At 42.1% G+C, this 17,007-nt stretch overlaps 2 protein-coding genes across 2 annotated transcripts; one reads left to right on the forward strand and one right to left on the reverse strand.

The window, feature by feature from the left end:
• Positions 1-253: 253 nt before the first annotated feature.
• LOC122974486 (leishmanolysin-like peptidase 2) lies at positions 254-16,975 on the forward strand. Its single transcript, XM_044342521.1, has 14 exons — positions 254-677; positions 803-896; positions 1,323-1,374; positions 1,503-1,652; positions 2,509-2,634; positions 11,868-11,952; positions 12,665-12,810; positions 12,904-13,087; positions 14,664-14,733; positions 14,858-14,954; positions 15,158-15,265; positions 15,383-15,514; positions 15,909-16,018; positions 16,528-16,975. The coding sequence occupies exons 1-14, from the start codon at positions 254-256 to the stop codon at positions 16,724-16,726; spliced, it is 1,977 nt and encodes a 658-aa protein (XP_044198456.1). The 3' UTR covers positions 16,727-16,975.
• Positions 8,711-10,951, reverse strand: LOC122973504. Its single transcript, XM_044341077.1, has 2 exons — positions 10,354-10,951; positions 8,711-10,320 (listed from the first exon to the last, which is right to left on the reverse strand). Exons 1-2 carry the CDS (start codon positions 10,601-10,603, stop codon positions 9,005-9,007), a joined length of 1,566 nt encoding a protein of 521 aa, XP_044197012.1. The 5' UTR covers positions 10,604-10,951; the 3' UTR covers positions 8,711-9,004.
• Positions 16,976-17,007: the final 32 nt, after the last annotated feature.

Here is a 17,007-nt window from a genome sequence, read left to right on the forward strand (position 1 = left end):
TAAATGTCCCAAAATCCCATTAAAATACAGAGATCATGACCTTAGCGACCTTAACTGTCCATCCAAATAGGTTTTACATAATTAAATTAAGTTGTTAAGGAGCACGCAGGGAATAATAGATAAAAAGAGAAATGGAAACCTTGCATCATTTTGTATCTTAACATCATGCTGCTCAGGAAATCTCTTCAGGCAAAATGTCCAACAACTAATCCTCGTCCTCACTGTGACCCTAAAATAGGTTCCAGCTGTAATTATGACTTTGCCTCCATCCCAGAGACTCTGGGTGGGGATGCTGGTGGTGCTCGTGGTGGTGGTGGTGGTTGAGCTCCCTGGAGCCCTGCAGAAGTGCATCTTTGATGAGGTTCAGGCTCAGGTCAGAGTGGTCGGAGTTGCACCCATCGACCCAGACAGCCCACCCAGTCTCAGAGCCCTGACCGGGCAAGAGCACCCATCTGAGCAACAAACCACTCATCCAGGACTGAAGGCATCAGCTCTGCAAGCAGTGAATCAGAGGAACACCCTGGAAGAGTTAGCCCCGCCCACTGCTGCCTCCCCACAGCCAATCAGGATCCGGACCTGGATTCCAAGAGAGAGTGCCAGCCTATCAGAGGCTGAGAAAGACAGGCTGGAGGCAGCTGTGAAAGAGGCTGTGAGGATGGTGTCTTCTTTACTCTCAGGTGATGAAAGACACACACACTTGTCACCTTTGAGGTATTTACATAGAGGTTTGTGCCCCTGAAAAGTGGCTCAAGTCATACCCACACACAGAGACTAACGTGTATGAAATGCTGACTTTTGACAGTTGACAGAGTACCGGGCCCTTTGCTGCTCAGCAGAGACATCAACAAGTACTGCAAGTTTCTATGGAGGAACTCAAGCACTATTAACTACAACAGGTTGGTGTCTGTGTGTTTGTTATCAACTGAAAGTAAAGAAGACACCATCTTCGTGCCGAGTTGCAATCCTTCAAAGACACAAGACAGATTAAAATTACAATTTTTAGTCTACATATCGATTCACAGATTTATATGTTTTAAACTGATGGAACTGAAATGTCCACACATCCTATGAGAGCACCATTTTCTCAAATAGAGGGTTATATAAACTTTCTGTTACAGCAATAAAAATCACCAGAAGTGACAGAGTAACCTTGATCATTTTTGATCTGTCAGCCCTCAATAATACTAGATAAATTAGGTGAATTAGTACAAATATGTCTCATATGTGATGACTTGTCTCTCCCGTTTCATTGTGCACCGTTGAATGAAGGAGAAATTTTAATTAAAGTGTACAAATATATAGTTAAAATGATCTTCTTGCAGGTGTGGTAGAGCCAACAACAACTACAGATCTGAGACCTGTCTGGATGTGACAGTAAGTATTAGTCTGACTTAGTTTTTGTTATTTTTGCAAGCTGAAAAGTACATTGTGCACCTGTATGTGTTCCTCTTCTCTTAATGACACAAAAGAAGCATCTTTTTTTCCATCCCTGTCACTGTCAGATCCCAGATGATCATCTTGCTGGATGTGATGTATATCCAGAGGCAGATTCACCTCGCAGGACTGTTCTCAGACCTGAAGGTGCTGGACTCCCTGACACCGACTTCCTGCTTTACCTCCACATACAGGCCACCGACAAGTGTAGAGCAGAGGTGAAGACTCACTGAAAACATTGAGATGACGATATTGAAAAAAATAATTGCTAGTTGCAGCCTCAATCAAATCATTGTTGTTAGTACTTCAGTAAGTACTTAAAGGTTGGAAACAGACTTTACTGTGTGAATGGATGTGAAAGTAATAATCTACTGTTTGGTCACATTGTAAAGTACTCATTGCTGTGACTTTTTTGCACTGTGATATTTTCATTATTGATTCATCTTTTGATTATTTTCTCGATTAACCATTTAGTCGTTTGGTCTGTAAAATATCCGAAAATGATCGTGAAAAATGTTGATAACTGTTTCTCAAAGCCCAATGCGGTGTTCTCAAATATTGTGTTTTGTCTTGATGAACTGTCCAAAACCCAAAGATATTTACTTTACTATCATAGAAGACTAAAGAAACCAGAAAATATTGATATTTGAGAAGCTGGATTCTGAGAATTTAATTATTTTTTTTCTTAAAAATGACCCAAAATGATTAATCGATGATCAAAATAGTGACAAATAGTTTTTTTTCTTATATCTTCATGACACTTGGGTTTCTCTAGGTGGTGCTGTTTGATTATAAAACAACATTTACTTGACAAAAACTAAAAAACTAAAATGGGTGACTTTCTGTACATTAGAATACATTTCCTGGAATTGGAGACAGTTATTCAACACCATAAACTTTTATAGAACGATGATAGGTTGATAGAGAGATGAAACATCCTTTTTTGTATAAAAAATTGAGCAGATTACATCTTTAAACTTTATGAACCAAGATAAATGTAAAGTTTCTCAGAGTTTTCAGTCATAGTTTTAACTTTTCTCATGCTACCTTCCTCCTTACTTTCTGTCCACCCAGACTAACGTGTTGGCGTATGCTGTCCACTGCCAGATGGACACCCATGGTCGACCTGTGGCTGGGGTAGTGGTCATCTGCAGGGAGAGACTAACAGGAGCCACATACAGTCACCAGACTACTGTACAGGTACGATTAACAATTTATGCTTTTGAAGAGAATACAATAGTGATAGGTAAAAATGACCAAATACCAAATAGACTGAGGTTGGTTGAAGTCAAGCGTCTCTTTAATCCAAACCAAACATATATTGTAGACACGGAGAGTACGCAGAGTCTCCGTGGAGAATTCTGACAAGACAAAGGAAAGTCACTAGTATATATTGACGGCCTTGATGCCCTGGGGAGGCACCTCTAGTTGTTTACAGATTCCTTCTAACAGACCTAGACAAAACTTTACAGAGCTCTCGGTTCAGATGATGACCATGATGTCCATATGTCTATTATAGTGTTCCCCTCAAGGCCCTGCCGCCAAACATATACATACATATGACCATACCTACTTAACTAATACATGGATTTTTCTATCATTTCCCCCCTGTTTATACTTTGTGAAACAAATGAATAAAATCAAAAACATAGAAAAAATGTATAGTGAGAACTAAATGTGTAATTGATTAGGATATTCGTAATACAGGATAAAATCAAATCAACATCAAAATCGTCATGAATGAACATAGATATAAGAGTGGATTTTAAAACGATTACATGGTTACATGATAAAAGATTACAATCATAGTGAAATCAATCAACATCAACTATGCCTAAGTCAGTAATTAATTGCTAATGATTAATAATGATTAATAATTTTGACAATTTCGGTTATACCATCATAATTGATGAAAATGATCAAAATACATCACATCAGTAAGTTACAACGTTTCCATCAGAATCATCAGTCAATATCACTTCTCACGATTTTCAATATTAACGTCATAAAGAATCCTTCTTTTGTAACATTACATCACAGATCCAAAAGTAGAAGTTGCTCTTGATATCTCGCTTCCTGGTGCATGACCATAGCTACAGACTTCTTTACCAGTGCCTTGATAATGGGAATGATGCAACAAACACTTACAAAGATCAGAATCAAAAATGGGGTGACTGGAGCCAATAATTTCAAACAAACAGTGTACCATGGACCGGTTACGAACCAGGACCTGTCAAATTTTGAGTCATGATCAACAGCATCACGCAATGAGGTCAAATTAGCAATTGCCTGCTGAATGACTCCTCCCTCATCATCATTAGCAGGGATGTATGTGCAGCATGAGGCACCTACGAGAGCACACACACCTCCAGTGGCTGCAGTGAGTTGATCTAACACAATGCGGTTCTGACGGGCAACGGCCCTGAGGCCTCTCAACTCCTCCCGTTCAGCCTGCCACATAGCCAACGTAGTGTTTACGAACCCAGAGAAACTGTAGTTCATAGTTTCCATCCTCAGCATCACTTTACCCACTCCAAGAGACGGGAAGAGTGACAGCATGACTTTTTCACCCGTGGACCACAACTTATGGTCTTCTGGAACATTAGAGCCCCAGACAGGATCATGCGGCTGACTTACATCTCTCCTCATACGCTGCTTACCTGGAAGTTCACCAGGGTGGGGCATAGCTGAAACAATGAAGGAATGATCAGTTGGCTCCACAGCCGCACAGCGACCCACCCAGCCAGGAGGAAGGTGAGCATACATGTAGTACCCACAGAGAAACATTACATCAGTCTGTGGATATGTCCCAAGGACGTCTGGCACAGTGAAGTAAGGTGCACACGCACTGCCCATCACTACCTGTGAATAATTTAGAGATGCTCTGCCAATATTCAAGGTAAAAGGACTCGAAATAGTGGAGCAGAAAAGTTTTGGGATCTTTCCTACTTTCACGGAGGAGGACTCAGACAGAACTCATTTTTGAGCAAAACAATCCAATTTAATTTTGGGTCTCAAATGGACCGGCCCAAGCAAGGGTTCACTCCCAGCACTGAGAATCTTAAACCTAGAAAACTTTCAACCTGAAGAAGGTCATAGTGCTGGCAACACATTTCCAGTTGCCCTAAAAACTGTTTGATTTAAAACTGATGAGTCAACACTAGAAACCAAGATATCAGGAAACAAACTCTTTAAGTCTTTAACAGGTCTAGGGACAACATGGGGGTTGTTTGTAGCAATCGGCATATGGCTGCACACATAGCAATTAGAGCGGTTCTTGGATTCAGCAACATACTTGGCATAGGAATACCAAAAGTTAAGTGTGTACATGGTGGAGTGTGATTTCCTTGCAGAGATCATTCTCAGCCAGACATCCTGAGCGTGGCTGATGACATCATCTTCCATAGACCGGGCACCTCTGAGCAATGATAGATAAGGACGAATAGTAGGGAAGAACCATATGCAGATTGGTATTATCAAAACAGTCACACAGAACAAAACAATCATCACTCTTTTGCACAGTAACCAATAATACCACCACTGTAGGAAGGATATGGTTGCTGGAGTCTCCTGTGCTGGTGATGGAGGTTGTCTGTTCCTCTGGGACGCCATGACTTCAATATTTCCCGAGTCCACCAGGTGGCAGCAGCAGCAGCCTGAAAGCCTTTCAACTCCTAAATCCTCAGGGCCCACTTTGAAAAAACACCAAAATCTTCACCGGTTTGAGACGACACTGCACCTCTATCTGCACAGCACCCCCTGTGTAGCCGGACTTACAGGTCACCTGAGGAGTGGCTGAGAAGGCAGTACGGACCCACTACTCACTCACCGGTGGCACTCGTTAACAATGTGTCTTATATACCCACGTGGTTCGGCCCTCAACTCGAACTGCTGTTGGAGTGGTCAGTAGCACGGTATAAGGCCCCTCCCACCGTGGCTCAGTCCACTTTTTCCTCCGGAACACCTTGATCAGGACCAGGTCCCCTGGCTTGAGATCTGATTCTGGTTCTGGAATAACATCAAACAAATATGGTGGTAAAACATTTGCACGCAATTGTCTATGACATAAGGTTTTTCTCATATAGTCAGCTAGACTGTCCTCAGCTTCTTGAGCTGGTGTATGTCGTAGTTCAGGAATTTGGTAACTTCTCCAAAATAAAACCTCGAAGGGTGACAAACCATCTTTGGTAGGTGTAATGTGCATTGCTGTTAAAACCAAAGGTAGACAGTAAACCCAATTTTTCCCAGTCTCTGCCATTGCTTTTCTCAATTTACTTTTAATAGTTTGATTAGTCCTCTCCACTAAGCCTGCTGACTGTGGATGATAAGCACAGTGGTATTTAACCTGTATCCCAAGACTTTGTGACATTTTAGTAATCACTGTATTTACAAAATGTGTTCCATTATCACAATAAATTTTTTCTGGTATTCCAAAAGATGGTACAATATGCTTACACAAAGCCTTTGCAACTGCTATAGCGTCTGGATTTCCAACAGGAAATATTTCAACCCATTTTGAAAACTTATCCACAATCACTAATGCATATTTTTTCCCTTCACATCTATTTAACTCGATGAAATCCATCTCAATGTACTGAAAAGGATACACAGGTTCTGGAAAAGAGCCTGATTTAACCTTATAATTTCCCTGTGGATTGTTCTTTGCACAAATCAAACATTGTGAGCAATATTTTTTGAAATAATTCCCCAATGCATATACTGTATACGTTTGTTCAACTAAGCTCACCATCCCCCCTGATGAGACATGAGTGACTCCATGGCTCGTCATAGCTGCATAGCGATAGAGAGACTTTGGTAAAATTGGTTTACCTGCAGGTCAGATGTAAAGACCATCTGTGTCTTGACTAACTCCCTTAGTCTTCCAAAACTGTTTTTCTTGTTTAGGAGAACTATGTTGCATGTCCATTAAAAGGTCAGTGGCTACTTGAGCTTTGTCAATCTGTACAGAGAAAGAATGACTAACACTCTCGCAAGCTGCTTTCTTTGCTGCTTCATCTGCCTTCCTGTTCCCACGAGACACACTGTCTGTATTGTTTGTATGTGCCACACACTTGCAGACAGCGACCTTGGCAGGCAGCTGTATTTCATCAAGTAATTTCAACAATAAATCCTTATGTGTTACTGGCCGACCTGTGGATGTTATCATTCCTCGATTCCTCCACTACTGTGCAAAGGTAAACAAAGTGGAAAAGGCATACTGACTGTCTGTCCAGATCGTGACCTTCTTATCTTTCCCTAACCTGCACGCAGCTGACAATGCAACTAATTCTGCTGCCTGGGCAGAGAAATTAGAAGGCAAAGCTCCAGACTCTAAAACTTCATGCAGTGTAACTACAGCATAACCAACTGTGTTAATCCATCTACCATCTACAAACATCACAATGTCTGCATCAGGTAAAGGTGTGTCAATCAAATCAGTGCGAGGTAGGGTTAATTCATCAGTAATTGCCACACAATCATGAGGAATCCCTTCTACAGGTGTTGGAAGGTGCGTAGCTGGATTCAAAGCCGTACATCTCTCAATGGTCAAGTTTGGCTGGCCTAACAATGTGGCTATGCAAGACAAGTGTCTTGCTGGTGACGTGTGAATGTTTGTGCTCCAGCAATAGCAAAGAGACAGCATGTTGCACTCTAAGAGTCAGTGGCCTAAACAAAACTAAGGCAGCTGAGGTCTGCACTGCCATAGCCACTGCCACCACCACCTGCAGACATCCGGGCAGGGATCTGCTTACTGGGTCAAGTCTGGAGGAATAGAAAGCAACAGGTCTTAATTTATCCCCATACTCCTGTAACAGGACAGATGTCATAAAACCATTTTTGCAATCCACTGTTTGTATGAAATCCTTTTTCATGTTAGGCAAGGCAAGTACAGATGAAGAAGCTATCAACTGCTTTAACTTTGTGAAAGCCTGCTCGCCCTCCCCAGTCCACACCACCTTATCTGAAGCAGCCATTGCTTTACCATAAATCATATTCTGTAATGGTTGTGCAATTTCGGCATAATTAGCAATCCATAACCTGCAGAAGTTGCAAGTACCAAGAAAAGACATCATCTCACGCTTTGTTGTAGGCTGTGGTAACTGCAGAATAGTTGTTTTTCCTCTGTTCATCCAACACACAGCCTTCAGGAGTTAGTGTGTAACCCAAATATTTCACCTCCTGACTCCACAGCTGGAGTTTAGACTCAGAGACTTTAACACCAGCTGCAGCTAGATATCTCAACAAGGCCAAAGTCATGTTTTTGCACTTTTGCTGCGAGCTAGAAGTCACAAGAATATCATCAACATAAGTCAAAATCTGAGACTCCTCTTCAGGAGGTTCAAAAAGGTCGATACATTTTTTAATTTCTTGTGAAAAGATAGTAGGGCTATCTTGAAACCCTTGAGGAAGCCTTGAATATGTCTATCATCTGTGTTTGAACGTAAACGCAAACCAAAACTGTGACTCAGGGCTCAAAGGAATGGTAAAAAATGCTTTTGCCAAATCAATCACTGAATACCAAACATTAGTGGGTTTTATGTTGTTCAAAAGAGTGTAGGGGTCTGGCACGTTTGGAGCTCGTGGAACTACAGCTCGGTTCACAGCTTGTAAATCATTTACTAACCGCCACCCAGAAGTAGGTTTTTTCACAGGCAGAATTGGTGTGTTGCAGGGTGAGTCAGGACAATCAACTAAAACCCCTTATTTTATCAAACTGTCTATCACTTCTGACATACTTTCCTCAGCTTCCGGTTTCATATTGTTTGACAAACGGTCTATTAGAGCTTTTAGGTTTAATGGTAACAGGTGTGGCAGTACGTAACAACCCGATATCGCCATCTTTCCCTGTACTCCACAGTTCAGAAGGTAACTCTTCTAACTCTTTTTCCTGCTCCTCTGTCAACAAACACACTTTGTCCTGCAACGATCACAAAGAGGGCTGCAAATGAGTGGTGGCTGCTCCCACTGTTACCCAATTCAGCACCTTCTTGTACAGACCGTGTCTCTGGTGGAAAAACACACCGTTCCCCCCTGACTCATGCTGCACCCAACCTTTTAAAGCCCTCTCCCCCAACTCCACTAACGCACCGACGTCCGTCCAGTGCGTCCTAGGGGCCTTAGCAAGACCAATATAGGGCAGGGAATGACCTCTGTACACTCTGTCCAGTTGCTCATCCCCTTTTACTGAAAAACCAGTTACTGGATCAGTTAGTTTTGTTTTTTCTGTCAATCTCTCAGACACATGATGTCCTGAAGCTGACACTACTGATAGTTCTTGTTTTGTCAATCGAATACTGTCAGGCAACTCTTTTTTCTTCGACACAGTTTTGCAAGCTCCTGAATCACACAAAAAGGTACACTTTTCTCCCCTCACCAGCAGAGTCACAAAAGGTTTGTCATCCCACTCAGCTAACATTACTTCAACAGATTCCAAATTTAGCACTTCTCCTTGCGATAGAAACTCTGATCCCTCCACTTCCTCAGAATCATAGTCAGCATCTTCAGGTTTTGTTTTCTGTTCTGTATGTGTGTGTGTGATTGCATGACCTGATTCTGCAGGGGAAGCTAGTCAGAAGTCCTGCTCCTCATCCTTCTCCCTGTCATCATGTTCTCTTTTCTCTCTCCGACCGCCTCCACGGCCCCCGCGTCCTCTCCTGCCCCGTCCACCGCCTTGACCTCCGCCCCGCCCGGTGTCCGCAGCTGGCATGGGACTTCTGCATTCTCTGGCGATGTGGCCCCTTTTCCCACAGCGATAGCAAATAATTTCCTTCCTGCAGGACTCAGAAGAGGAAAGGCAACCATCATCATTCTCACCGTCATTATGAAACACCTTTACGTTTTTGTGTTTCTTGTCTCTATTTTCCAGAACTTTTTCAGCGTGTTTAGCATGTGCGAGAATAACCCTTCTCTGCTCTCCTTCCCATCCGACCAGATGTTTTTTTATCCAATTTGCAATCTGTGGTTTTAAACCCCTCAGAAGGCGGGATGTTAACTGCGACTCGTAGTGTGGATTAACCCTATCTCCGATTCGCGGCTCCAGCCCACTGTGTCCATTAAATGCTTCCATGAGCCTGGCAGCATATTGTGCTACTGTCTCTTTTTCCTCCTGTACCACAGTATCAATCTCAGCCCAATCATTTCTCCGGCCAAATGTTTCCCGAAGAGTATCTGCCATTTGGTTCAGCTGTGGACCGAGCCCGCGTGTTCTATCTCGGTCCCACAGGAGCGGCTCCCCGTTTGCCCCCATAGGTCTCCAATCAACATTTACAGTCGCCCAATCAGTAGTCAAACTTTGCCTGAGACATTTAGTCATTTCTTCCCCGTTTAGCCTATAGCTATTATACAGCCCATATATTTTATTGATGTATGCTTGCACATCTTTACGTGGATGAGGAATCCCATCTACTGCCTTTCTCAAGTCCTCCTTTGTCCAATTACAGAAAACAGAATCAGGTTGCCCTTCCCCTTGTCTGGGATTCGGCAGTTCAATCGGTGGCTCTACTAAATCGGACAGTTTTTTCTGTGACAGGTCACAATGTTGTCTGGTTCTGCTTGATATCGGAGGATCTGTTGCAGACCTCTCCTCCCCACTTAATTTGGTCAGATCAAGATAGAGAGATGGTACAGGTTGAACTTTTTGAGATACAGGGCTATTCAGGCTCAATCTGTTTAAACCCTCTATGATTCCACTTATCTGTTCCCAAGCTGCGGCTCCTTCCTGGTACGGTGGCGGGGCACGCTGTGTGGTCGGAGGCGAGGATGACGCGAGGCCGGGGATCGGAGCGGTGTCCTGTACCTGTTTAACAACAACAGAGTGCAAGACAACAGAGCTTGCCACAGCATTAGTTCCATCATCATCTTGTTGTTTTACTTGGGCCATAGACAAAAGTTTCTTTCGTCTTCTGCACTCACTTCTTTTCTTTGCCTGTTCTAGCCACAAGTATGCCTGTAACAGCCCTTCCTTTTTCTCTCGTTTTTCATCCCCTTTGCACGCCTTGGCTATTTCTTCACACAGTTTTTTACAGTCCTCTGCATACAGTCCCCCTTTAAACTTATATTTCTTCTTCCATTTGTCAAGATACTGCACGCTCTCTTCATTCATCGTGTACATACATTTTGCATCCCCCGTCCACCCATTTTTCGGGGTTTTGCTTTGATTTGTACCCATCCTTCACCCTTTTTTTTTTCTTTTTTTTTTATTTGTAGTGACTTTATCTCACTATTTTCCCTTAACAGCCAACCAGTTTGTATGGAATTCACCCGAGCAACTGGTCCAATCAGTGAAATGTAGACTTTTGTTGTCACCGTTAGGTTTCCAGTCTCTAGACAATTTGTTGACACCGTAAGGTTACCCTTGTCTGGTTATTTCACTGAGACACTGTTAATAACTACCTTCTATAACAAGATCCCAACCTACGTTTGATATAAAAGAAAAATTTTGTAGTTTTTTTTTGTTTGTTTTGTTTTAATGTAAGCTACTACTTATCCCCCCCCCCCCCCCCTTTTTTTTTTGTATTTTATATTTTATATATGTCTTTTTAGGTTGACACTTTTCACACTTCTAACCTAGGTAGACACACCTATTCTCCCTTCACTCTTCCAAGGGTTGCCAGTCTTATACAGCCGTTTAAAATCACCACTAAACTCTCTCCCACATAGCTTGAGGCTGGGCTTACAGATTCAGACCTTTCACACAACTCAATTGTTGATTAAAGAGACAAACTTCTCACCTCACAAAGGAATCCGTGGGGCTCCCGACCCTCTCCAGCCCGCAAGCGCCTTTATCTCTGAACGTAGCAGGAAAAGGATTTTGTAACCTATGTCGTGCACTCTACTCCGCTCCGGCTTGGAAAGAGGGCCGAGAAGCACATCCAGGAATCCGGCTCGAAGGACCAAAAATGATAGGTAAAAATTACCAAATAGACTGAGGTTGGTTGAAGTCAAGCGTCTCTTTAATCCAAACCAAACATATATTGTAGACACGGAGAGTACGCAGAGTCTCCGTGGAGAATTCTGACAAGACAAAGGAAAGTCACTAGTATATATTGACGGCCTTGATGCCCTGGGGAGGCACCTCTAGTTGTTTACAGGTTCCTTCTAACAGACCTAGACAAAACTTTACAGAGCTCTCGGTTCACATGATGACCATGATGTCCATATGTCTATTATAGTGTTCCCCTCAAGGCCCTGCTGCCAAAAATATACATACATATGACCATACCTACTTAACTAATACATGGATTTTTCTATCAAATAGTAATAATATATATACTATGCAGAGGGTTGTCAGTTTAAAACTAATAAATTACGACTTAACGTGACTGATTACACTTAATAAAACAAATCATGTGTTTTTGCTGACAAGAAGCATTTACAGAGTCGTCTCTAAGAAGGACAGACCAGATAAATGTGTGTGTTTGTGTGTTTTTCAGACTGTGATCCACGAGCTGTTTCATACACTTGGTTTCTCTAAAGATCTTTTCCACACCTGGAGAGACTGTTCCTCCTCTTCTCAAGGTTTTAAACATATTTCATATTATTATTAGTCATTATATCACACTTTATACATGTATTACACTATTTTATAAAAGTATGTAATGTGTGTGTTGTTCCACATGATGGTTGTTTAGTATAATTTGTCCAAATGTAAATGAGTTCAAAAAGATTCTGGGACAACTGAGTCCACTTCAGTTTAAATTAGTGAGAACACCAACGATATTTTACGTAATAAACCCATATACACACTGATATTTACCCAACACTCCTCCCTGTGTAATAGCACAGCATAAATGTCTTCTGTAAAAATGTACTTTACTTCTAATTTACATTTACTAGTGCAGTGCCTGTTCAAATTGTGCCTGTCTGGAACAGGCCGATTTCTCAATACCTAGAGAGAACAGTGCCCGTCCCCTAAGCTACATACAAAAGAACAATGTAAAGTGGTCAAATAATAATTATAATGATTGCCTAACGAAATTTATTTACAGAGCACCTTTCAAAGTTACACAGTGTTTGATGGGAAGATCAAGATTAAAACATTTCAGCACTAAAATTAAATAGAATCAGGCAAATACAAGTACAGATAATGAAATAGAATAAAAAGTAGATTAAAAATAATTAAATAAACAAGTAAAATAGATTAAATGGTTTGAGGTTACTACACATTTAACTGACATTAAAAATCATGTGCAAATGTAAGAAAATAGTTGTTTCATTGTTTTTCTTCGAGGGGGTGTTGGCTGTTCTCCTCGCGGGAAAGTGACTCACACTGATGGATCAGGCCAGATGAGGATCTACACCCCGTCTGTTATCTCAGCCCTGCAGAAGCACCTGGCATCCACAGACCCCGAACTTGGAGGGCCACTGGAAAACCTGGTCCTGAGCAGCTCAAGTTAACTCTTTTCCAGATTCATCATGTGTTCTCCTTACATGCTTTACACTTCTACCTTCTTCTTCTTCTTCTTCCAGGATGTACCTCCAGGCGGTGTGTCCTCTCACTGGGAGTCCCGGCTCCTGCAGGGGTCCATCATGGCTGCGGTGCTGGGGGACTCGACCACAGTCCGGATAGACCCGGTCACCTTGGCTGCGTTACAGGACACAGGCTGGTACGCTGTCAACCTGAGCCAGGCACAGAGTCTGGTCTGGGGAGACGGTAAGAGAACAGCAGAGCAGTGTAGATGTTGCGTATCCTTAGACGGGTGACAAATGAAAGGAAAGACCAACATTAAGTGTCTTAGTAAGGTGTCGGGCCACCACGTGCTGCTGGAACAGCTTCAATGCGCCTTGGCATTGATTCTACAAGTCTCTGAACTCTACTGGAGGGATGAACACCATTATTCCAAAAGATATTCCCTTATTTGGTGTTTTGATGATGGTGGTGGAGAGCGCTGTCTAACACGTCGGTCCAAAATCTCCCGTAGGTGTTCAATTTGGTAGAGATCTGGTGACTGCGAAGGCCATAACATATGATTCACATCATTTTCATACACATCAAATCATCCAGTGACCCCTAGTGCCCTGTGAAATGGGGCATTGTCATCCTGGAAGAGACCATTCCCATCAGGATAGAAATGTTTCATCATAGGTTAAAGGTGATCACTCAGAACAACTTTGTATTGATTTGCAGGGGACAAGTAGTCCCAAACCATGCCAGCAAAATGCCCCCCAAAGCATAACAGAGCCACCAGATCCCCTCATCGAAGGGGTCGGTCAAGCATTCAGACCTGCACCAGTTTTTCATTCAATTTGTCACCCGTCTGTATCTACTAAAGCAAGGAATCTCTGTCTGTGTGTCCTTCATGTATCTCTTGAACTGTTCATTGGATTGACCCCACACTTGGCAGGTGCATTGCTGGGGAAAAAAGGGAGTGCCATGTCGAATTTGGTGCAATCTGGACACAGGGCAGGATAAATATTAATAAAGTTAAACTCTGAATAAACAAGCAATCAGCCGCTCCGCTCTGCAGCGGCGGGGCGGGGCTTCTGGGCTCTGCTACTGCAAGTCATGATTAAAGGGTTACAACCCTGCCATGAAAAAGAGGAGGGGATGACACCTCTCTTCGTTTAGTAACGTTAAAAGTTAGGGTTTGTTGTGGGTTTCCCTACTCGTTTTTAAGAAGACGAGAAAAAGAGAGAGAGAGTGAGCAAACTGAGAGCACAAGTTAGTGACAGAGAGAAAGCCTGTGAATGTAAATAAAGCATTATTTTCTGATTGTTTGACGGTAGTTATGTTTTTGGCTAAATCACAAATAAACAACCATCAAACACTTCACAGGTGATTTACTGAGAAAACATACGCTCTCTGGATGCAATTTGGATACCTGACACGTTTAATATCAATAAGCTTTGAATAAACAAGCGAACAGCAAGCTGCTCAGCTCCTTGTGTGAGCGCAGCGGGGGCTGTTTGACACAAACACCGTCACATTACAGTGGGGCGGGGCTTCTGGGCTCTGACTCGATCCACACTTGGTTTGTTTACTGCTGAGTACTCAAGGAAGTGCAGTGTTGAGTGTAAAGTCATTTGGACAAGCGACACGTTAAATAAACTATAGTAAAAACATAAATACATGGAAAATCCGCATCAACAAGACTGAAAATAGAGTTTATAATAGGCATTACAAAAAGAATATGTTTTAATATAATTTAAACAGTCTGACTTCTTTGTTTTGAGAGTGTTTGCAGGAGAAAAATGAATAAAATTTAATGATAAATGTGTTGTTTTTATAGGTGAAGGAGCTATGTTTGGCTCTGTGTCAACCTGTCAGAACAACTCCTCAACCTTTTTCTGCACTGGCGGGTAGATTTAAAGTTGTATTATTATTTTCTACACAGCAATTTATATCTTTAAGTGGGATGTGGGTCACTTTTCCTTTTAATCATTAATTTTCAGCATGGATATTTGCATTATTCCTCCTTCTTAGTGGACTTGGGTGTCATTATCTTCACCTCCACAAGGGAGAGTGCCAGACTGATCAATACCTGGAGAAGTGTCGCGTGTACAAACCCCTCAAGAATGGAGTAAGTTTTATTTCCTAATGATTTGTCATTCCTTAATTCCAAAATGTCCAAGATGATTTGCATTTCTTACATTTTCCAAATTCTGTGGAGCAGGAATATGTAGTCAGCTCTATATTTTTGTGCATTTAATTGTGATTGTTGCCATTTTGTTGCTGTTGCAGCTTCACATTTTCACTCTTTTTTATTTCCTCTTTTTTCTTCAGAGTGAGTGTTGGAAAAAGGAAAATGCCAGACAGTCAGCTGTAGAGGACTGGAGCGGGGAGATCTTTGGCTTTGATAGTCGCTGTTTCTTCTCAAGCCTGAACAGACAGGTGTGTGTGTGTGTGTGTGTGTGTATTTCTTGTTTTCCTGTTCAAAGTCATCTCAACTGTTATGTAACTCCTATGTATAACATTAATGTCCTCTTTCTCCACCTGTCTCTCTTTTAGAGTCACTTTCTCTTGTCCAGCAGCTCTGCAGAGGGTCGCTGTTACAGACACAGGTGCACTGGACCTAACAGGTACCAGATCCAGGTGTCTGGCTCTGAATGGGTGGACTGTCCAGCAGGAGGCTCCATTCAGGTAACATGACACAACACTTAACTGAATGTAACTACAGTATAAATCAGTTGGGTTGTTGAGAGATACTGTTCATACTAAATACTGCGTCAGAGATATTTAAAAATATACTTTCCTGTTACTTAAATAATAACTGTACAGTATACAGTAATATGTTAAATTTGTTTGACGCATAAGTTCTTATCTTTAGTTAACTGTAAGCCGGATGCTGCAGGAAGAACTTTTCCTTCTGCACTATTCAGATTTAGTTTATAGTAATTTTACAGATAAATCATCACAACTGATGTGACAATGACAGACTGATGTTTAAAAATGCAACAACACCAAACAGATCCACAGTTTTCACTTGACATTTAATCATATCATCTGACTTTTCTTTGCTGTTTTTACTTCTCAGATAAAAGGATACCAGGGTTTAGTTTTCTGCCCTGACAGGAAGTTATGTCTGTACGCTGACATTACTCCTCCCTCAGATGATGTCAACGCATCTCCTGCTTCTAACACAAGGTGACTTCTTATAGGCGCCCTCTTCCTCGATACTCTAATAAACTTTGTCTCAGATGTGAGAGTGTAGAGAGCCTGCACACAGAATATTTCTACTGTGCACACAGTTAAAGAAGGAGGAAACCCAAGGGTATCAGGAAAGAATCTTTATTGTCACACATATAGCCAACAGCCTTGCCTTCCAGTCAGAGTCCTATACATGCCTTCAGTGCCACTCACATGGGCCAAAAACAAGGTATGGGCACTTACCAAGACAGACCACCCCACACAGAAATTACACCCCCCTTTAGGGCACTGCAACTCACACCAAAATCACATCTCCTCAGTGCACAACACACAATATTGCACCACAAAGTAAATCACTGTCCACCACAAACTTAAACATGCTCGGGACGCACATACAGCAGCACCTGAGGATCTGTCTAGTTCCCCACCCCGGCACTAAGGCTTAGCTTTCCTTTTAAAATCACTGATACTAATCTTAGTGTGTTATTTTTTTGTTTATTGTTCAGTGATCCCTATGAGACTTTACCGTCTACCCAGGATGGGACCTGGTCTTCCCTCAGACCTCCTACAGAGTTCACTGTGGCCACAGTGCTCTGCTTCACTGCTGCTGTGTGTCTCCTGGCTGCAGTCATGGTGTCTTACAGGAAATGTTGCTCCTACAGGGTCAGGATCCACACTGTCCCAGAGGATCACAGTGACCTGTAGGAAACCTGCCTTTAAAAACTTTGAATAGAAACTTTCACTGTTAAAAGCCTTTTGATGGCTTGTTTTTTTCTCAGTCACATGATTTAAAGGATTTGGCTGGCTCTATATTTTTCTTATTATCAACAAATATCGTGCAGAGCCAAACCAACAATAAACTGGCTAGAAGTATTGTATGTAAAGCCTGGATTTATGTCTCTGTGCCACAGACCTCTGTTATTGTCCAAAAACTATTAAAAACATGTCAATGAACCACTTTGCTGCACTGGGCGACATCTTCCTTC

The sequence above is a fragment of the Thunnus albacares genome, chromosome 22, assembly GCF_914725855.1.
Source record: "Thunnus albacares chromosome 22, fThuAlb1.1, whole genome shotgun sequence".
Taxonomy (NCBI): domain Eukaryota; kingdom Metazoa; phylum Chordata; class Actinopteri; order Scombriformes; family Scombridae; genus Thunnus; species Thunnus albacares.